The 22,500-nt window shown below is 30.4% G+C and overlaps 8 protein-coding genes across 8 annotated transcripts; 4 read left to right on the forward strand and 4 right to left on the reverse strand.

Moving 5' to 3' along the window:
• Nucleotides 1–467: 467 nt before the first annotated feature.
• Nucleotides 468–3,080, forward strand: PGO_146310 (hypothetical protein, conserved; the record flags this gene model as incomplete). The annotated part of the gene is made up of 6 exons (XM_028690621.1): nt 468–673; nt 905–1,024; nt 1,602–1,727; nt 1,955–2,022; nt 2,315–2,819; nt 3,014–3,080. The coding sequence occupies 6 exons, from the start codon at nt 468–470 to the stop codon at nt 3,078–3,080; spliced, it is 1,092 nt and encodes a 363-aa protein (XP_028546422.1).
• A 1,183-nt stretch (nt 3,081–4,263) lies between these two features.
• PGO_146320 (hypothetical protein, conserved) lies at nt 4,264–5,256 on the forward strand (the record flags this gene model as incomplete). The annotated part of the gene is made up of 2 exons (XM_028690622.1): nt 4,264–4,752; nt 4,954–5,256. 2 exons carry the CDS (start codon nt 4,264–4,266, stop codon nt 5,254–5,256), a joined length of 792 nt encoding a protein of 263 aa, XP_028546423.1.
• A 329-nt stretch (nt 5,257–5,585) lies between these two features.
• Nucleotides 5,586–6,086, reverse strand: PGO_146330 (hypothetical protein, conserved; the record flags this gene model as incomplete). The annotated part of the gene is made up of 1 exon (XM_028690623.1): nt 5,586–6,086. One exon carries the CDS (start codon nt 6,084–6,086, stop codon nt 5,586–5,588), a length of 501 nt encoding a protein of 166 aa, XP_028546424.1.
• An 899-nt stretch (nt 6,087–6,985) lies between these two features.
• PGO_146340 (hypothetical protein, conserved) lies at nt 6,986–9,126 on the forward strand (the record flags this gene model as incomplete). The annotated part of the gene is made up of 2 exons (XM_028690624.1): nt 6,986–8,533; nt 8,971–9,126. 2 exons carry the CDS (start codon nt 6,986–6,988, stop codon nt 9,124–9,126), a joined length of 1,704 nt encoding a protein of 567 aa, XP_028546425.1.
• A 1,016-nt stretch (nt 9,127–10,142) lies between these two features.
• PGO_146350 (70 kDa peptidylprolyl isomerase) lies at nt 10,143–11,057 on the reverse strand (the record flags this gene model as incomplete). The annotated part of the gene is made up of 1 exon (XM_028690625.1): nt 10,143–11,057. One exon carries the CDS (start codon nt 11,055–11,057, stop codon nt 10,143–10,145), a length of 915 nt encoding a protein of 304 aa, XP_028546426.1.
• A 5,907-nt stretch (nt 11,058–16,964) lies between these two features.
• On the forward strand, nt 16,965–19,049 carry PGO_146360 (cyclin g-associated kinase; the record flags this gene model as incomplete). The annotated part of the gene is made up of 1 exon (XM_028690626.1): nt 16,965–19,049. One exon carries the CDS (start codon nt 16,965–16,967, stop codon nt 19,047–19,049), a length of 2,085 nt encoding a protein of 694 aa, XP_028546427.1.
• Nucleotides 19,050–19,184: 135 nt separating this feature from the next.
• PGO_146370 (hypothetical protein, conserved) lies at nt 19,185–20,759 on the reverse strand (the record flags this gene model as incomplete). Its single annotated transcript, XM_028690627.1, has 1 exon — nt 19,185–20,759. The coding sequence occupies one exon, from the start codon at nt 20,757–20,759 to the stop codon at nt 19,185–19,187; it is 1,575 nt and encodes a 524-aa protein (XP_028546428.1).
• Nucleotides 20,760–21,380: 621 nt separating this feature from the next.
• Nucleotides 21,381–22,391, reverse strand: PGO_146380 (hypothetical protein, conserved; the record flags this gene model as incomplete). The annotated part of the gene is made up of 1 exon (XM_028690628.1): nt 21,381–22,391. One exon carries the CDS (start codon nt 22,389–22,391, stop codon nt 21,381–21,383), a length of 1,011 nt encoding a protein of 336 aa, XP_028546429.1.
• Nucleotides 22,392–22,500: the final 109 nt, after the last annotated feature.

A 22,500-nucleotide genomic window follows, 5' to 3' on the forward strand; every position in this document is an offset into this window, starting at 1 on the left:
TACCAACTACGTCTGTCCATCCACAAATTGGCTATGAGTATGCGCATCAATCAGTACATGTAGATATCAACAGAGGTATGTGTGCAGATTTGTTTACAAATTTGTGTACGACTATGCATATATATATATATATATATATATATATATATATATATATATATACTTAAGCATATGTAATGTGCAATTGATTGAAGCTGAAGAATACCTCTCTTTCAATATATGCTTTCATTTCCACGCTTAATGTGGATTTGGAATTTCCTCTTTTCTTCATTTCTTCTTTTTTATTTTAAGAAAAAGATCCATGCTACCAACTAAGAAAAGCTTCAACGACATGTGCATAGTAACCTACCACATGTGAACTCATATTAACGCAAGCATCACAGGTCCCCTCTCCATATTTTTATTTTATTTTTATTTTTATCTCAGCTTAATTATTCTTTAAGTGCCCATTTTTATATGTTAGGGAAATGTTTGAGAAAACGAAACAAAGCAATCTCAACCCGTCTTCAAATTGCATGAGCTCAAAAAAAGAAAAGGCAAAAAAATTATTTATGCAAGCATTAAACCATGAACGTGATGAAAATTATTTAAAGGCAACCAAGTTTTACCAAGAAGCTGTGAAACTTTACCCCAATATTCTCAAAATATACATTAATGACAACAACGAACACGAGTAAAATTTCTTTGCCACGTGTATAACTCTAATCGTTTATTATATGTGTACATGCATGTACATATAAGCAAGTGGGGGAAAATGAAAAAAACGGGTTTTGTCATTTGTCAAATTGGTCTTCTTGACCACTTGCATATTTTTATTTTATCATATCTTCCCCCTTTCCATATTTTGTTGTAAAAGATAAAAAAAAAAAAAAAAATCATTGTTTACCACTTTCGCGAAATGCAGAGATAAGAACAAACCTGCTGAAGAGAATAATGAACAAGAGCAGAACGAGTATTTAATTCATATATTAATGGAGAATTTTTTTTCAATAATAAAATTCCTAGATTTTTATTCTATGCATAGGTTAGCACAACAGCATTTTTACATTCCTATTTTTTGTTAAAATATAAAAATGGGAAAAGTTATTTTCCTTGTGCACCCATGGGAAAATGCACACAATAAATAAGGACCGCTAAAGGAAACATAATAGACTGTATTTTATGTGAAAAAAAATACAATGTACTTGAACCATAGTTCATATATCCTTGTGAATTTTTTGTTTCAAATAATCAGATTTACTAGCTGAACATGTCATTATATGAATATTTCATATGCTTAGCACACATGTGGTTTACGTTACATAAAGTTGTACATATATATATATGTTCCTTACTGAGAAGTCAACATCGAAATATTAAACAAACACAACATTTCATCAACGAGAAAATGAAGCGCTACAAAAGCTTTTTATCTCTCAAAGGGAAAGAAAAATATATATATATATATATATATATATATATATGTACATATACGAGAAGCTCCCAAAGTTGCATAAAAATATGAACGCAAAACACATGAACTGTTCATACATTATTTATCCATTTTTTTTTTTTTTTTTTTTTTTTTTTTTACCCATGTTCTGAATATAAAAAATAAATAGATTTCTTTTTTTGTGTAAAAGTATATACACCAATGGGTCAGCTGAAAATGAATATAAAAGATTGTGTGACAAGAACTTTTCGAATTGTGAAGAAAAGAGGAAACTGTATGGAAATTCTTTCAAGAGGTTCTCATGAGAAGAAATGAGCATTCAACTAGCCAAAAAAAAAAAAAAAAAAAAAAAAAAAAAAAAAAAAAAAAAAAAAAAAAAAAAAAAAAAAAAAAAAAAAAAAAAAAAAAAAAAAAAAAAAAAAAAAAAAAACAGACAAAATATGGAAAACATACAAACTCCGCAATCAGAGTACTTAAATTGTTCATTTATAATGGACAATATTAATTTCTAACATTTTCCAGGTTATTGTTAGAGTATCCCCGCATTAGGCACGATGGCGTTTACATCAGCTGTGTCACATATATAAGGTGTAAGTTGTTGAGAATGAAAAAAAAATAATACATTCAGCATATGAACAAGTCATGCAAGAAGTAATTTGCATGGCATGTTGATAAAATAAATATATGCATACAAAATTTTTAACCGCTGTTACCTTTTTATTCAATAAAAGGAATATCCGAGGGTATGTATATAAACGTGTAATCATTTGCATGTGCACGTGGACGTCTGAATACATAGTTAGAAATGCGCATTATGCGAACATACATGGAATACGCACTGTGAACACAACATTCTATTTTCTCAAAATGTATTCATTGCAGCTTTGAAGGACATTGGGAATATTCACTTGGATCCAAAGGACAGGGATAGAATAATTTACAATCCGTGTGTAGTTACCTACTTTCGTTATCTACTATTTTTTAATGAATCGAATAAAGTGTTAGTGATGCGATCTGAGGTAAACAAGAAGGATGTTTTGGAAGCTTTAAAAATATCTTATGGAAAAATAAAGAATTGGAATTTGTCCTTACCACTTAGCGACTTAATTAAAGATTTGACAAAATTTCAAGGAGAAGCTGAAAATAGCTTGGTTAAAATGATAAGGATAGGTGAATATACATTTAAGAGAAATGAAAAAGTTATCGAAATACATTATCCAGAATCGTTAAATGAACCAGAGAAATATAAAAACATTATTCAGCTCTGTTTGCAAAATTACTTGAGCGCTAACAATAACATGTTAAAGTGGGTTTCCTTTAAAATTTTATCGAAACTTGAGTTGAACTATTCGGAGGACACACTGAACATTAATAATAGACAATACAGGTCCGCGACTTTGTACAAATGCAAGTGCATGTATGAACATTCACACACATATGCATACGGATACAAAAACATATATATATATATATATATGCATATTTTTTTATGGACACTTCCATTTTTTCGTGTGTAAAAATCTGTGACAGCTGTTCTCAGACTCTATAACATTTTACCCGCACTTCCCGCCCACGATGTAGGCCCTTCTTCTTCTTTAATTTGAAGTTCCTGTCTCACCTATTTATAACAAAAATGCCAGAGATTTAATCAGCACATGCATATGTATATACCAAGGCAAGCAGAACCTTCTGGGAATTTTCTTTAATCAACAAATTAACAGATAAAAAACGAAAAAAAACAAAATATGGCCATGCAATTTTTGATGAGCTCTTTCCAAATGGTAATACATACACGTATACATATATATATACAAATATCCTTTTCGTGATTTAACGTTTGGAGTTTTTACTGAATTTTTGTTAAAAAAAAAAAAAAAAAAAGGCATCTCCCCATTTGTTCTGTCACTTTATATATATATTTTACCGCAATTAACCCTATTTGGTCACATATTACCTCATTTGACTCTATTTCTCTCCATATTTAACCCTATTTCTTTCCATATTTTACCGTATTTTACTCTATTTCACCACATTTTACTGTATTTTACTCGATTTCGTTTTATTTTTTTAAACCATTCTTCCTTTTTTTTTTTTTTTTTTTTTTTTTTCTGTCAAACGTGACATTTTCAATCATGTACTCAACTTCCCAACTTTATCTTCACTATTTTGTGTTACTCCCGAGATTTCCAAAAAATTCCCATTCAATGTAATTTTCCTTTTTGTTTTATTTTCCCTCCGTCCGTTTTTATAGTTGTGTTATTTTTTATGGTACAATGTTTTATGATCGTACTATGCCCTCCCCGTGTATTTTGGCCTAAGTGCAATGGTGTTTTAAAAGAATAAACAACAAGAAAAGAAATTCCTTAGCATCCTTTCTCAAGCTTTTCTCCATTGTACAATTTGTTTATTTAAAAGAATTTCCTTTTTGCTATTTTTATATAAAAAAACTTTTAAGACGTGACAAAAAAATGACCAAGGCATAGGGTTTTTTGCATAAATTTTCCCCGTGCCCATTGTACAAATGTGAAAAGTGAAAAATTTACCTGCACCAAAACTGGAAAAGTTGTCATAATATATTTTAAAAGTAGGAAATTGGTAGAAAAAAATAAACTAAGTAAAATTGAAAAAGGAGTTTGTGTGTGTATGGGTGGTAGTTTCAGAGTAGAACAATGAAAAATAATAGAGTCATCAATATAGGTAATAATAATTAGCAATATTAGTTGGCACTTGTGCAGCATCTGAACAAGCAAAACGCGATTGACGAGTAGAAAAACTAAATTCTATTTACCCAAATTACCTAGAATTTGGCAGAATAAAGAAGGGCGGATATAATGTCTGATGAACCTTTTTATCCCATTAAAAATCTGAAGCCATTACTGAACAATTTGAGCATACAATGTTTAATCATTAAATATTTAGAAGATCCTCCACAACATATAAATAACATAATTAAATATCATTACTTGGTAGCAGACATTACAGGTTCTGTAATATTATGTATTCCTCACACGTTAATAGAAGAAGAGCTGAAGAAAAAGAATATAAACATTCTAAATGATGACATAGAGGATGTTGTGGACTCATACAACAGTACACATTTTAACATGAACGAAGGTGCAAATTATAATGTGACAAATCAGACGAATAATTATACACACGACTTAAATAAAAAGATACAGATTTCAAAGGATTCTAAGAATATAACACATTTGACTAATATCAGCAGCCCTAAAAGTAACAAAATTTCGAAATATTTTTTCAGGGTTGGTGATATTCTGAACATAGACGGCGCTGTAACTACCTGGTCAATGGGAAAAATGGTAATACTTTGCAGATACAATTGAATGGAACATGCTGCAAAGGGAGAGATACGCATATATATGTGCATACATACGGAAATATATATATACATATATTTCCACGTCAGAAGAGTTCTGTTTGACATCGAAGGGGATTTCTTTTTTTACAACTGTTTTGTAACGAACGAGGTTTCATTTCATATAAATATTTTTTTTACACAGGTTATAATGCCAAACACACGGGGAAAAAAAGGAAATTTGTATGAAACCAGAGGATCGATTCAAAGAGTTGGTTTTTTCAGTATGAAAGTGAGTCTAGAACCAAATGTTAGTAATTTAATAACATCAACAACGGAAAAGAAATATCAAGAGGGAGATGAAAAAGGGATCCTACCAAATCGAAGTAATGTTGCAGGAAAAAGTACTCAAACGTTAAAAAATAAAAACCAAAATAGATTTGTTAGCACCGGTATGGTAAGCAAGTATGATATACTTCCCCTAATAAGTAGTGATGACAATTTGTAGGTTTTTGCAAGCCAGTGTTAGTTTGGTCTAAAATGAAAAACAGAAAAAAAATTGAATAAAGTGAAGAAAAAAAAAAAAAAAAAAAAGGATAACATTATCTAGGGTTTTATATGTGTATATGCATATGATGATTATGTTATACTCGCATAAGCCTTACGAATAAAGCTTAAGCGGAAATGAAGACATAAAAAAAAAAGGAAAAAAAAAAAAACTGAATCCATAATTAACATTTCCCTCCTAGATCCTTTTCATTTAAGTAATAGTTTTCTCAATTAGTAAAACAATTTCTCTATGGGTACCACCACCACCCCACATACATGGCAATTGTGTCACAACAATACGTCTGAAAGAAATTTGGACTTGGTTTGGTCTCGAACAAAAGCATAGTCGTAATAATAAATAAGAGAATTGTCTTCACTGAGACAGTTTACATAACCTATTGGAACTTGACATTCTTTACATAATATTCTAAACTGCACTTCGATTGCTTCATTATTTCTTTGTATGAGTATATGTTCCTTTTTTGTTTTATGGAATTTTTTATGTACTACATTTTTGAATGGATATATTATGGATCCATCTGTTGTTCTGGTAGGTAAATGACTAATATCTATTTCACTTATTAAGCAATTAAAACCACATAAAAAACAAAAGTAAAGAAAAAAATCTTTTTCTGCTTTTGCAACTAAGCTATCTCTTGATGTATAGTTAATAATTCGGAATTTTCTAGGCTTGTTATCATTCTTTTGTGATTCCTTCTCATTTTGTGCTTTTCTTTTAATTTCCAACAGTGATATTTCGTTCTTCTTCGTTTCTTTTCCCGTTTCCATTCTTAATGGATGTTAAAAGAGGCAAAGCGAAGGAAAAAAAAAAAAAAAAAAAAAAAAACAACAAAAAAAATATATTCCCAACATATTATCAGCAGTTAGCAGTTAGAATGTAGCTGACAGTTCCATTGTTTGGAAGTTTCAAGTTGGAAGTTCCATCGTTTGTATGCACTGACCACTATTATTATCCTATGAATTTTAAAACATTTTTTTTTAAGCAAAATTTATTAAAAGGAAAACTGGGTAGAAGAGATTGTACTTTTTCAATCATTTAGGTCACGCAGGCTGGGCTTGAAATTTCTATACGCTGCATTGGTCATTTCTCATAGGGGTGTAAAAAAAAAAAAAAAAAAAAAAAATGGTAAATAAAAAAACAAAAACGAACAAAATTGGTGGCCACCCACAAAAGGGAATATCTATTTTATTTCATATCTTTCTGCTTTGTTTTTCTTTTTTTTCTTTTTTTTTTTTTTTTACTTGAGTATTTTCAGTTTTTTCAGTTTTTTCAGTTTTTTCAGTTTTTTCAGTTTTTTCAATTTTTTCAGTTTTTTCAGTTTTTTCAGTTTTTTCAGTTTTTTCAGTTTTTTCAGTTTTTTCAATTTTTTCAGTTTTTCCAGCCTTTTCAATTTTTCTTTTTTTTGTACAATATCGTCTTAATTTTGCCAAATCCAGCGCGCCAACACGTCATGTTAAATTTAGCATTTTTCAGTCCCGAGATTCCCGTCGCTCATATCTACTACAAAGGGGGTAAAACTGAAGGCATCCCCGGTTGAGCGTCTGTGAAGAGTTATTATTTTTGCACAACATTTGAGATAGAGAAAGTTTGAGGTAGAGAAAGTTTGAGGTAGAGAAACACAAGGGAACCCTTAGGGAGGATAGCTCTTGCCATGCTGCGTCTCATAATGCAGGAGGGTAAATTTCTAGACAAAGGGAAAAGTGAAGAGGAGGCAGAGGGGACAGGGGAGGCGGAGGAATTGGGTGATGGTACAGGGAACGTGGGAAAAAGTAGAACAGAATGGAAAGTAGCAAAAGATGTGATATCCCTTGGATTAATAGCCATGATTGTTAGAGTATTTTGCATAGGATACACTATTTTGTGGAGCAGAGGAATAAGGAATTACAAATTTAGCAATGACTTGTTATGTGATGAACATTCCAATTTGTGGAATTACATAAGATGCTTTTCCTACTGGGATGGAGAATATTTCTTACGCTTATCATTGAACGAAACAGAATATTTGTATGAACAGAACCATGCTTTTTTCCCAGCATTACCATTAATTATAGTGTACATAAAAAAGTTGATAAGTATATTTTTACCCAACATGAGTAGTAGTACTTGTTCAGTGCATATGTTAATCGCTTTAATCATAAATAATTTTTTTTTCGTGATATCTGTTATTGGTATGTATGTATTTGTATATATTTCCTTTAATAATCGGATAAGGAATGTAGAAATAAGTTCAGCAAAGAAGAAGGAGAAGTGTAGTGATATGTATTATATGAATAATATTATGGATATAGAAAATTGCTATAAATTCAGTTTTTTTGTCGCATTTTTATACATTTTCAATATTGGAAATATACACATGAGCAGTTTTTATAATGAAAGTATATTCAGTTGCTTATCCATATGGGGGTTTACCTTTTTGCAATTTTCTAAAATTTCTAAGAATATGAATTTGATATTTGAACTGTTTGCAGTTTTGTCATTTTCATTAGCTTCTTTTTTCAGATCTAATGGAATTTTATTTTTAATTCCACTTTTTATTTTCAATTTAAGTTCTTGCACTTTTTGTCGTTATTGCAGTTTATTGTTATCATCTTCTATGGGTGCGGGAAAAAAAATTCACTTGACTCCTGGGTCAAATTCTCAAATTGATATTCATAAAAAGAGGATAAGCAAAGAAAATATATGGATATATTTTCAAAATAAACGTAATTTTGTTCAATTTGTTCTTCATTGGGGAAAGGCGTTAATAGAAGCAATTCTTGTGATATTACCTTTTATAATTTTTCAATCATATGCTTATCATTTATATTGTGTACCAAAACATAATGATTTATGGAAAGAGGAACATAAAAAGTTTCATAATTTTTTAATTTCATTTCTAAAGAATCCATTGAAATATGTAGATATCTTAAATCATACGAGTCAGAATTCTGAATTTATTCGAAGGCCTTGGTGTGAGAAAACTTTTCCTTTTGTTTACAATTATATTCAACAAAAATATTGGGGTGTCCAATTTTTAAAATTGTTTAAATCTCCTAATCCTAACATATTGTATGCAGCCCCTGTCTATTTCTTATCATTCCATGCCGTTTATCACTTTTTTATTTGTAAAACATTTAACATCAATCAACCATATCTCTTGTTAAATCCCTTCCTCGAAGGCATACTTCATTTATTCGTTTTGTGTCTTTATATCTTGACCTTTGCTCATACCGAGGTAATATACATTATGTTAGATTGTATACTGCCCAACTTGATTGCATGAGTCTAGTATACACTCTTTTTTTACCGTGCGAATAGATGGATATTCCTTTTCATCACCCATCATGAACAGTCATCCACCCACAAACACACACACAAACACACACACACACACACACATTTTCCTTATGTGAGAGAGAGCATTTTGATATTAAGGATAATTTTGCTCTATCCATACATTGCACTTAGTTCATGTTTTTTAAAAAGTATCAAAACATTTACATGTGGAACTTAAATTGGCATTAGATAGGGGAGGAATGGGGGAGGGGAAGAGAGTGCATGACCTATTCCTATGGCTGAAACTTTTAGCATTTCACATCACTTTGCTTCATTTTTCCCCACATCATTTCACTTCATTTCATCCCACTTCATTTTCTTCCCCTTTTTGTGCAGATAATCCTAAGGCTCGTTGTAAGTTCACCATATTTCTACACCCATTATGCTTATTTATTGAAATATTCAGATAAATGGAATTACTTTCTCTTAATCAATTTGGTGTACTTTTTTATCGGTCCACCACTTTTTGGTACATACATAGCATGGACATAGAGAACAAGAAGTTACGTTTTAAATATATCGTGGAAGCTGCATACTTTTGAGAATTAGGATAGAGGTAAAAATTAGGTGTCAACAGTTATATCCCTCCCCCTTCTTTTTTTTTTTTTACAATTAATAAGGAATATATATATCAGTGTTCTCGTTTACACGGTTGGGAGGTTGTGTTATTGGTCGAAACATGTATAGAAATATTGGAAAATGCAACAAAATGGAGAGAAATGTTGAAACGCATTAGAACTAATAAGAACAAGCGGGGAACTGTGTAACGACTTACATTTGGAGCTTATGTATTTCGATTTCTGTCTAGATGGAATGCATCGGATCAAATGTTAGAAGGGGAGGGCGGGTGGTGAAGGAAAAGCTGTGCACCCCAGGTTGTCTATATATATATATATATATATATATATATATATATCAGTATGGATGACAGTGTGTCGTGACAGCATCACAGTATACGCTGTTCGCTCCGGTAAAGGATATTTCCTATATATTCTAAGATGCACACATAAATATCTGGAAATATCTCGACACATATTACACAGAGAATGGAGAAGGGGCACGTCATGTGTGTCCTTGCTCCCATGTTCATATCTGCTTCCAAAGAAGAACACACACGCATACATATGTATATGTATATATATATATATATATATATATATATATATATATATCCAAGAAGAAATGGTGAAGAGGTTGAGCTATTTTTTTCCATTTCGTCAACTTCTCCATCTGCGGAAGATTAAACATCAGATGAGTGGAGGGGAACTCTTGGAGATCTATGTCAGGGGGAATGGTTCCATTTTTGAACACTGGAATTTTACATGGTCTTTTTGGGGACAATAATTATATACAAGAACTTTATATATATAACTGCACACGCAAACATATATATGTATATATATATGTGTATATATATGTATGTGTATATATATGTGTATATATATGCATGTGTATATATATATGTGTATGGGTGCACAAAACATGGAGTTTTAACTGGTGGGGAATCCTCATTTGGCAGTGCCTTTCTTCTCCTCGTAGAGTGGTGTCCCTTTGTCAAACAATCCTCCAAAGGTTAGTTTATCTTTTTTTCTAGCCTCCTTCAATTTGTTTATACATAGTTCATAGGAATTTCTGATTTCCAAATTATTTGGATTTAAGGATGCAGCTTTGTATAGATTTTCTTTTGCAGCTTCTAGAAATCCAAAATGCATATTAGCTACTCCTAATTTATATAATGCTTTGACATTATTTTTTTCATATTTCAAAACTTTAGAAGCATGTGCAATGGCATTGGGGAAATCTTTATTCTTATTGTAACATGTAGATAAATTTAGATTACAAATTATTTCAATATTTTTTTTTTTTTCTATTAAATTATCATCCCATTCTTCTGCATATACAAAAAAATCAAGTGCTTCTTTATATTTTGAGATAGCTTCATTAATTTCATTTTTTTTAAAACATTCATTTCCTTCTTCTTTTAAATCAAAAGCTGCCTGAATTTTTTCTTCATTTGTATAATCATAAACACTTTTTTTTGCTTCTCGAAAACTTATCAATTCAATTTCAAAAATTAATGTGCTATTCCCTGGTATACTTTCACCACATCCATCTTCCCCATATCCATATTTGCTGTCCAAACGTAAGGAACATTTCTCATTTTTCTGCATTGATGCTACACATATATCCCACCCTTTAATAACTTCTCCTTGTCCTAAGTGAAATTTAAAAGGCACATTTCTATCACGAGATGAGTCGAACACTTTACCATTGCTTTCAAGTTTTCCAACATAATGAACTGTTACTTCATTTCCTTTCTTTGGTACATTTTCTTCACCATCTTCACCTTTTCTCAAAATTGTTTTCACCACTCCTCCATCTTCTGTCAAGTGCACCTCTTCTCCCTTCTCTTTATGTTCCATTCTTCCGTGCCTTCTTGCTCGAATGTAAATATATATATATATATATATATATATATAAGGACGCTTGAATTGTGTTGCTATTCACGTGTATTTTTTACTTCTTCCCTCTCTTGGGATATATGTCATAAGAGAAAAAAAAAAAAAAAAAAAAAAAAAAAAAAAAGTTATATCAATTGAGGCGCCTCTAACAAGAATTCTTCTAATCTATGCTGGACGTGAAACCTTCATACATACGTAGATAAATGGATATATCTATCTATGTATCTATCTATATATATATATATACATATAGATGGGTGAATGTGTATGTATAGATAAATACATGTATGGATGTATTGGGATCCTTGAATTTTTTTAATCATAATAATGAAACACAAGCCACAATTCTTTCACTCGAAAGGGTCCTGCAGCATAAGGGAAGATAAAATTTCTTTTTTTCTTCACGGAGGTAGTTATTACAGTGTAAGCAAATTTTTGCGAAAACGAAAAATAAAATGAAACCAAATGAAATATGGTAATATAATGTGAAGCAAAGGAATGCAAAAAAAAAAAAAAAAAAAAAAAAAAAAAGAAACCTCTTGACAGTAGGATGAGGAATACGTTTTATCAAATGACCAAGAATATGTTAAGCACGAAGAGATGGAAAAGAAATGATTTGAGACTCCACCCCCACCTCTCTTTTTGCCAAAATAAAATAGATGTTGATGAAAATTTTTCTCGTGTGTCGGGTTTTTCATATAGTCATGATGGCACAAAAAAAGGTGGGAAAAAAGGTGCAGTTCGGTAGAGAGGCAATTCAATGATGTGCAGACCTAATTAAAAAGAAAAAAAAAAAAAAAAAAAAAATACGTATAAAAGAAGCTGGGCAGATGCAGGGAACGCATAAATATATGTATATATAGTATATACACATATAATCATGTTCACATATATGTACTTATGCGTATGGATCATCCGTGTAGACTCTTCCCCTTTCACACATTTCTCTAACCGCTGTAATATTTTTGTTAACGTGAAGAAGTTTTTTTTTTTTTTTTTTTTTTTTTTCAGGCACTAACACATATGTGCAAATGGCAATACAACACAATTTACGATCAAATTCGATTGCACTCGTTTGTTTTGTTTTGCAAGTGTCTCACCACATGACGATTATACGATGTCGATGTTTTATCCATGCTATGCGTCGAAACATTAACAGCTGAGAACAATTACCACATATATAATATATTACATGTGCACGAGAGTAGTGTCTCAGATGATACCTTTGATCGAATAATTTTTTACGCGTTTAAAAATTTTGAAAAATAAATACAAATCTCTTGAGTTACAATTTTTTCTCTGTTTTTTTTTTTTTTTTTTTTTTGTTGTTGTTGTTGTTTTTTGAAAAAATGAAAAATTTTGTGGGTTGTAAATATATGCTGAGGTATAGAAAGATATATCCCAACTAGTTGAATGTGCTACTCATTCTTTTGCGTTACAAGCTTATGTATGGTAAGACCTTTAATATCCAGGATTCTTGAGGGGGAGACGACATTACACGAATGTAACCATATATATATGCATACGTGACATGTACTTAAATGCACACCCTCCCTATGAAAACCGTAGCAAAATAGAGTTGCACAAGCGTACGCTAGAGGAAATGCCTATCTCTTTCACATATTTGATATACCCTTGACTAATTTTAAGTGAAAAGGAAAAAAAGCAAAACTGATCAAGTTTCCGAGGTTCAATCTTTATGATATTTTTTTTTTTTTTTTTTTTTTTTTTTTTTTTACGTTTAATTTAACCCAGCGCGTTGCATTATTATATGAATAAAGATATAGGAAGAAAACAAGGACATACAAAAATCCTGTTTCAAAAAAAATGTAGGAGTCTTTTTTTTGGTTCAAAAAAAATCGATCTTATTTTATTTTTTAAAGGGAGATGAATGTGAGACATTGTGAGTGTCAGCATTCTTCTCTCTGCGTAGGTAGGGGGGTTATGGTAGCAGACTGACACATCAATATCAGTAAGGGTAATAATTATAAGGATATGTAAAATTGGTAAAATGGTGACAAATAATATGTGCTATCCTCTGTGTGCTTGTGTTCTCATTTTTAAGAAATTCATGGCTATAAATATACGAAATTAAAAGAAAATAGTTGAAAATTTTCCAAATAAGAAAAAAAGACGGGAAAAGAAAAAGAAGTTAACAACGTTGTTTGCACGCGTTTTCATTTGTGTTCGCAATTGTATGCAAAGTTTTATGAATAAGAGTCACCCTGAGGAACTGCAAAAAAAACACAGTTCCAGTAAAATTCTCTAATAAAACTTGTGCGTTCACAACAGTCTTCCCTAAGCATAAGAAGAAACATTTATATGTTCAGCAGGTTATGTGTATTAAGAATATTACACATTCAGTAGAACTTGGTTAGAAACCTTTCTTTACCACCTTGAAATCACGACAAGTTGATTTGCATATACGTGCTGGTAATTTCCTGATCTTTTATACAACTTTGCGTTTTCATAAATTTTATAAAAATATGAACAGTCAGAAAAAATTGATCAAAAAAAGCTAGAAAGTTAAAAGTTGCATGAACATGAAAGAAGTTTTAAAAAAAAAAAAAAAAAAAGGCTATTTTTTCCCCATTTTCACTCCAAACATTTTAAAAGCGTTTTAAAATTGCAAAATGCAAACATTTGAATTTATGTAAACGAAAGGTAGAATTCTCAATTTACGAAACATTTTTGCTCTATTTTTTTTATAACAACTTATGCGCCACCATTTCATACGCAAAGAAGGCTGTGAACGGTTTTACCCGTTGAGCACTTTAACAAATTCATCATAGGGAACTTTTTTTTTCTTTGTTTCGTTCTACTTTTTTTTTTTCGATTTGCCTTGTTTCCCATATTGGGTTTGGAGACGTACGTGTGAGTAGGAACTCACTCGCATAGGCCTGATATTTGTGTATTCTTACGTGTGTCGCGTTCATACGTTTGCAAATCTGATAGGTGTCGTGCGACCATGTGTAACATGTGCCTTTTTTAACACCGCCCAAAAGATATTAGATATAAAGGTTTACGTTAAATATTAAGAAATTAAGCAAGCGACAATTACTGATTTGCAAACATATTGATATTCCTGTATAATATGTATGAATATACCATTCTGCCACAATGTGTTAAATAAGCACACACATATGTATATATATATATATATGTATATACATACACAGTCACATATACCTACCTGGGTATGTTTCACTTAATAGCCATAAACGATGTTTTATATGATTTCCCACTCTTTTCACATTTGTAAAGTTGACAACTTATAAAAATGCACAAAAGGAAGACGAATGCGTGAAAACAGTTACTAGCGCATGTAACAACTGTGTGATCACGGCGTTGCAGCATTGCTCTATATGATAACATTAGCACAACAACACCATTACATCTTCACCAAAAATGCTGAACAGACAAAAGGTAAACATACATAACATACACCTTTAGTTTCAAATCATATTCAATTCTCTACATATCCTTTTTTTACACATGCAAATTGATTAAAAAAAAAAATTTTTATTGCATGTTTAAATGTTTTTTTTTTTTTTTTTTTTTTTTTTTTTTTACTGCTTTTTCTTTATCCTACCATTACTTTTCCCCTATTTTTTGTTCCCTTTTTATAGATCAAAAAAAAAAAAAAAAAAAAAAAAAAAAGTAGGAAAAAGAAAAAAACAGTAAAAAAAAAAAAATGCGCGACATGAATTTCACATTCTCACATCATACAGGTATCCATAAACATATGTGTATGTACAAACGATTAAACATGTTTGTGTACATGTACACATAAAGGTGTGCGTAAAGAAAATGTATGTAGACATGTCCACCACACACATACACATAAACGAACTTTTTTTTTTTTTTTTTTCGTTCAGTATTTTGTTTGCATTCATTTTATATCCATTTTGCATTCATTTTGCATTCATTTTGCATCCATTTTTGCATCCATTTTTGCATCCATTTTTGCATCCATTTTTGCATCCATTTTGCATCCATTTTTGCATCCATTTTGCATTCATCGTGCATCCATTGTGCATTCATTTTTCATTCATTTTTATGAATTTTTTTTTTTTTTTTTTTTTCAGTCTGAAAATGTACATGTAGCAAGGGGGCCTTTGAACACTGGTATTCTTTAATCTTTTTCCATTTCCACATTTTAAAAAAAAGACTGAAGAAAATAAGACACATGAGAAAAACGTCAAAGGAGTTTGCGTTACAGCACCAGCCCCTTTTTTACTCAAAGAGAGTTCCCGAGCAGTTGCGTGTGTATATATACATGAATAATTGAATGAATAAGTAAATGAACGGATGAACGAATAAATGAATGAATAAATATGTATGTGTATATATATGTACATATATACACACGTTCGTAAGTGTATACATATGACATGTGTAAAAGTTACTCCCACATGAACACCATCATTTATGGAACTCTTTGAAGTAAGAGAAAAATGTGAATATGAGTTGACTACTTATCCACACATCTGGTTAAGTGAAGTTTATGCGTACAACTGTTTTTACCAAAATGTGTTAAGGCGTGAGCAAAAGGGATAAGCAAAATCACGTACAAAACAGTGTACAAAAATATGCATGCAAAAGTTTAAGCAGATGCACATAGACATGCACTGGTATACGTATGTGCTACTGCAATTTTTAAGAAAAATACCTTTACAATATATTTTTTGATTTGATTGTGAATCATTTTTTTTTTTTAAACTTGTCTGAATGGTCCATATGTATGTGCTGCCTCATATGTTTAAAGATAGAACTGATCATTTTAAGCATTTGTTATTTGTATGAATACGTTTTTTTAATATTATGACATTTGTGCACTAACCGCGTTGCCTCGGTTACTTCTTCCTTTTCGTTTATTTATTTTCAATCTGTACTGTGTTCATATATATATATATATATATATATATATTTCTTTTTTTTTTTTTCTCCATTTTTAATTACCCCAAGTGTTAGAAAAAACGCATACGAAAATATTCATTAAACAACTATTCTTTTTTTTTAAAGAATTATAATGTTTACCTTAACAAAGACATGCACGTCTCTCATCCATCCAGTTATCCACCCATGCATACATGAATACATATATGCACACCGTAATTTGTTAAGACATATCTAGTTTTTAAATTCAGAACATTTGTTACAAATTAATCCAAATCAAATTGACAACATAGAAGTAAGGGACGAAGTTTGTCGTGTGATATGTTAACATGTTATACGGGTCATATGTTTTTGTGTTTTTTTTTTCCTTTTTTTACATCTTGCAACTAAAGAATAGAAAAATAGCCAAGGGAAGATATAACAGCAGTACACATATTTTATCCTTGCTTTATCCACACCTTATCCTTGCTTTATTCGCACCTTATCCTTGCTTTCTTCTTATTTTAAAGTTTATTTTATTTTATTTTTTTTCTATTTTTCCTGTGTTGCTCTATTTCTTACACAGCATTATTTCATGCACATACATGTACAAACCTTAGAATACGTGAGTAAGGAAAAGAGTGGGTGTAATCTGGGTACTCTACATCCATAAAGAAAAATCACCTGTTCTCTTGGACCATATGCTATGTGTGTCGAAATATTGAATTCTGAATTAAAATTGGAAAGACAGAAAAAAGGGGAGAACAAGTAGTAGACGTAGAACCAGAAGAAGTTGATGCAGAACCAGAAGAAGCTGATGCAGAAGCAGAAGTAGTTGATGCAGAAGCAGATAAGAAAAAGTGATAGAATAAAAATAAGAAAAAAAAGGGATAGACGAAGAGAAGAATAGAAGGAGAAACGCGAAATGCACACACAATTGAAGAAAAATTATCACGTCTATATTAAGTGAACCCAAATTGTTATAAAAAGATGCTCAAGCTGAGGAGTATATGCACGACTCTAATAGGAGGGAAAGTTTACAACATAAATGGGAAGACAATAAGAGAAGAAAAACTGTTATCTGAGGGAGCTTATTCTTTTGTTTATTTGGCCAAAGATTTAAACACTAACAAAACGTATAGCATTAAGAAGACAATATGTCAAGATAAAGAAAAATTAGAAATGGCAAAAAAAGAAATCAATATATTAAAAAGTTTACCACCACATAAAAATATAATCCAGTATTTTGGTTCGACGATAATAACAGAAAATAATAACAAAATAGTGATTATGCTAATGGAGCATTGTGAAAGAGGTAATTTATTAAATATATTTGAAAAGAATAAAGAAAAAATTAAAGAGAATCATATAGTGAAGATATTAAAAGATATAATGAAAGGATTGAATTTTTTACATACACAAGAAATTCCTATTATACATAGAGATATAAAATTAGAAAATATTTTATGTGATAAAAATGGAGTTTATAAAATTTGTGATTTCTGTTCACATAGTGTTTCTAATTCTTTTTATCCAAATGACTTGATGAAAAATTCTTTAAATATTTTAAAAGAAGAAATTGAAAGAGACACAACATTAATTTACAGACCTCCAGAATTAATTGATTTATATGCAAATAAAGAAATTTCAACAAAAGTTGATTTGTGGATGATTGGTTGTATTTTATACTTGTTACTATTTAAAGTACACCCTTTTCAAAATAATCAAAATTCTTTATTGTCTATAATTAACGGAAGTTTTATTATACCATATCATTCGAAATATTCCAAGAGAATTATTTCTATTTTACTTATGACATTGAATAAGAACCCACAGAAACGATTAGATTCAACTACTCTTTTGTTCATTTTGGAAAATTACGCAGATTTGAAATCATGGTTTATGTATATCCCAAATGACATAAAAAAAATGGTTAATGAAATATTTGAAAAAATTAATGAACTGAATTTAAATAACAAACACAATGAATTTATCGAAATTAGTAATGGTAAAATTATGGATATCAAAATATCTTCGCACAAATATCAATCACACATTCCACAAAACAATCCAAATATTCCATTTTATAAGATTTTCACGCCATCTACACTTGCTCAAGATCTCTTCAAACGAAATCCTTTCACCAAAACCTCTAACGCAGAGAAGTCTCTCCTGGCAGTGAATGCAAAGAGTTCGAAGTTGGATGGGGTGGAGAAGTTGGATGGGGCGGAGAAGTTGGATGGGGCGGAGAAGTTGGATGGGGCGGAGAAGTTGGAGGGGGCGGAGAAAATGTGTAACGCTGACAAATCTGATATGACCTGTAAAGATGTTAAATTGATAAGCATGGAAAGTGTGGAGAATACAATGGATGATAGAATCGCTGAAAGAGGAGAAAATTCCGATTTGCTTAACTTGGATGACAACAATAATCATGATGAGGGTGTGGTGAAGGGAAATGATAAAGATAAAAATACGAATTGTGAAAATGAATATATATTGAAAGAAATAAATCTAGATAGTGATAATAACTTGTTTGGATTCGACAGAACAATTGGGAACGGATGTGGAAATTCATTTAACAGCGAGAAGGTTGATAAAAGTCCGGATCAAACTGACTTTAACAGTTTCTTCGATCCTTGGAGTGTTTCCAAAAGACACGAGTGTGATAGTAAGAATAATAATTTTCCCATGAAGGATGACTTTGCAGAAGTGATTGAAAACGATTTATTTGCAACATATTTAAGTAATTTTAAAAATGATAATTTTTTGAAAAATAAACAAAGTAATGAACCGTTTAATTACACATTCTCTTTAGATCAAATGGACTACAGTAGAAATAGTATAGATTCAACAAATGACACATTTTGTAGTATAAACAACTATGAAGATTTAAATAATGTGGAAACCTTTTTTCATAGTTATAGCATAGCGAATACAAAGAAAGAAGTTGACACAACATTCAACAATGAAGATAACTACTTCAGTGAATTCCAAAGTGACCAAACTAAAAAATTTATTGCAGCTGACAAAAATGACAAATTTTCAGAATTGTTGGAAGAGTTTCAAAAATGTTAAATTGGGTGAAGACTTTTTGGTTTAGGTTAGATATGCACACATATGTATACAGATACATTCATATATGTGTGTTTGTTCAATGAAGTATTTAACATACCTGCTTGTAAGTAGGTTTTTTTTTTTTTTTTTTTTTTTTCACATGTGAGATGAAATGATTGAATAAAGTAACTGAATATTTTTTTTGTGATACTGTGTTTTTATGCATGGTACAATTCGATATGGTATTCCTTCCTTAGTTAAGGCTTTTGCCAGTTTCTCATTTTTATGTTTCTCTCGTGTCAACACAATATCATAGTGTGTATCGTATTTATCTCTTAATTTGTTATATAAATTTATTAACATATTTAGAAAAGACTTTATTTTGGAATCTTCAGGATAATGAACATTTTTGAAATTTAATTTTTTTGCCATCATGTAGGAATTTTTCCCCATACAAACAACATGGGAAAAATGGTTTCCAAAATTTTCGAAATATGATACTACTGTACTATTGCTCATAAGACATATAATTGATTTTTTTCTTATTTGATTTTTTCTCTTATTATATGTAACTTTTTTTGTGTCATAGCAATTTATTCTTAAAATGGTTAAGGATTTTTTTACTTTTTGTATCTTGTTTAAAGAGTTACCTTTTGTGTTACTACAACTATCATTAAAATTTGTCTGACTAATGGCGGATGCAATCCAGATGATTTTTTTTTTTGCATTTATTATTTCTCCCTTTTGTTTGTTAAACAAATGGTTTATAAATTCCTTTTTCAATGTTTCTGCATTAGCTTTACTGGGGGTGAAGACGATATTCAATTTACCAATGTTCTTGTTAATTTTGCAAAATATTTTATGATTTATTTTGAAGTTTGTATTTTCTATCGATAATATTTGGTACATGTCAGTGAAGTCTGTTTTTGAACAATCGTTATTTAAAATATCGTTGCATGCTTTTCCAATCGACACAATTGGCAAGTTCAGGATTTTCACTATTGTGTTATTTTTAAGGTAAGAATTATCTGAGAAATGAAAATCTTTCGAAGATACAATATTGCTCAATCTGTAGATGAGCAATAGGACAACAAATCTGTATATTTTGGCCCCCTCTGGTGAAGTAATTAAAATGGACAAATTTGATCTGCTTTCATGAGGTAACAAATTTGATTTGCTATCATGAGGTAAAAAATTTGATCTGCTTTCATGAGGTAAAAAATTTGATCTGCTTTCATGAGGTAAAAAATTTGATCTGCTTTCATGAGGTAACAAATTTGATTTGCTTTCATGAGGTAACAAATTTGATTTGCTTTCATGAGGTAAAAAATTTGATCTGCTTTCATGAGGTAACAAATTTGATTTGCTTTCATGAGGTAACAAATTTGATTTGCTTTCATGAGGTAACAAATTTGATTTGCTTTCATGAGGTAACAAATTTGATTTGCTTTCATGAGGTAACAAATTTGATTTGCTTTCATGAGGTAACGAATTCTTATTTGTTCCCCCCCCTACTATTTGTACACATTCGAAGTTAGGAGAAAATTGTTTTTTTTTTTTTCTGACATGTTCATAATTTACGAGTTTGTTCAGGCTAATTGGTTTACCAACTTGGTAGCAGGTTGCGCGGTTTACTATTGGTGCATGGAGATTGTGGAAAATACAAAAAAATAGGAAGAAACGGACAGTGGTTACGACGCTAGTGAGCCCTAGTGCGGTTCGGCAAGACATGTCCAATGGGTTAAATCGAAGGGGAAAGCAAAAACAAAAAAAAGCAATAAAGCAATAAAGCAATAAAGTAATAAAGCAATAAAGCAATAAAGCAATAAAGCAATAAAGTAATAAAGTAATAAAACGGTAAAAAAATGAAAACGTGAGAGGAAAAAAAAATTCGCATGCACACACACGTAAAAACATGTGCAATGTTTCAAAAATGATATGATCAAGTTAGGTAGAATGTTAGAAAAATGGGAAAAAAAAAAAAAAAAAAAAAAAAAAACAGCTATAATTGGCTACATAAGTTTTCATAGCTGCAATGATGAGATAACTCGAACGACATGTAACATTTAAGCAGGGTGGAGAGAAAAAATCTCATTACAAGTGACAACGAATATATATCGGAGTTACGAACTCTTTCCCTTTTTCACAAAAATGTGATTATATATTTACTTATTTTTCTTTTCTTTTTTTTTTTTTTTTTTTTTTTTTTTTTTTTTTTTTGCAAATATAAGAGTGTATATACTAGTGTGCTATATTTTTGAGGGATAATAATATATGTGTTTGGTTACAAATGAATACACAAATTTCCAACTTGATCTCGCTCCTCCTACTATAGACTTCTATGGAGAAGGATTAACAATGAAGAGAGAAAAAATTGTGAACATAACGTAACAGAGAATAAGGAGGATGTTGATAATTTTTTACATATGTCTTATTATAATATAATGACTTATCGGGAAGAGGATTATATAGGAGATTTTTTCCCCTCATATTTAATGACATATGTGGTTGGTAAACAATTGTGTTGAAATTTTTCAAGGTTTGAGGAGAGAATGTGTAATAAATATTTTCTCTTTCTTCTACACTGTTCTTTTGCTGTTCCAAAGACAACTGAACAGTTAGTTCTGTTTTTTTCCTTTTGTTTAAAATAATTTTTTTAATTTTTCGTACATAGTCATCATTCTGTCGAATGAACAACTTAAAGTATTCTTCAATTTGAGAGAAAATTATTTTTAATTTAAAAGCATGTCCAGGAACCCAAGTGACATTGTTAAATTTTTGTATTTTTATTAAATCTTCAGGGGTTATTGACAATATCGTTTCGAAAGAGTCATATCCATAATTAAAAAAATGGTTAATTATTTCTGAGTTTATTTTTAATTGCCTAAAAAACTCAATTAAAATTAATTTTTCTGCTAGTAAAACTTTACATTGAAACCACAGCTTCGCAAATAGCCCAATGTATGACGGAAAATTTTTACACAGAATATTCATCAGATTTATGTATATATTGTATTTGCTATTTTTTTCCATTGCTTTTTTAAGAATTTTAAAGAAAAAATCCAATTCTCTTTTGTTTGCCCGTAGAGATGGTATATACAATTTGGACTCAAAAAATTCATTGTATGTTTCTTTTTCTTCATGCATATCTTCAATCTGTTCATTGATATGTCCCAATTGATCCGGAAATTTATTTCTTTCTCCATTGCTTTTGCATATTTCTCCATTTTTCTCACTCATCAATACTGATGTCTGATCATTTTTATCTTTTTTTCCATTTGTAGTCTTGAATAGGGGGCTAGTTGCAATTCTATCGAGTTGGTCTATCCGAGGTTTCTGAACCTGTATCATTTTTTTGTACATTCCTCAGAATGTGTGTGTGTCATATGGCCAAATAATTCCCTCCTTTTGTTATCGCTTTTGTATATGTACAAATATATATATATGTGTACATATATATATGCACATATAT

The sequence above is a fragment of the Plasmodium gonderi genome (assembly GCF_002157705.1).
Source record: "Plasmodium gonderi DNA, contig: Chr14, whole genome shotgun sequence".
Taxonomy (NCBI): Eukaryota; Apicomplexa; class Aconoidasida; order Haemosporida; family Plasmodiidae; genus Plasmodium; species Plasmodium gonderi.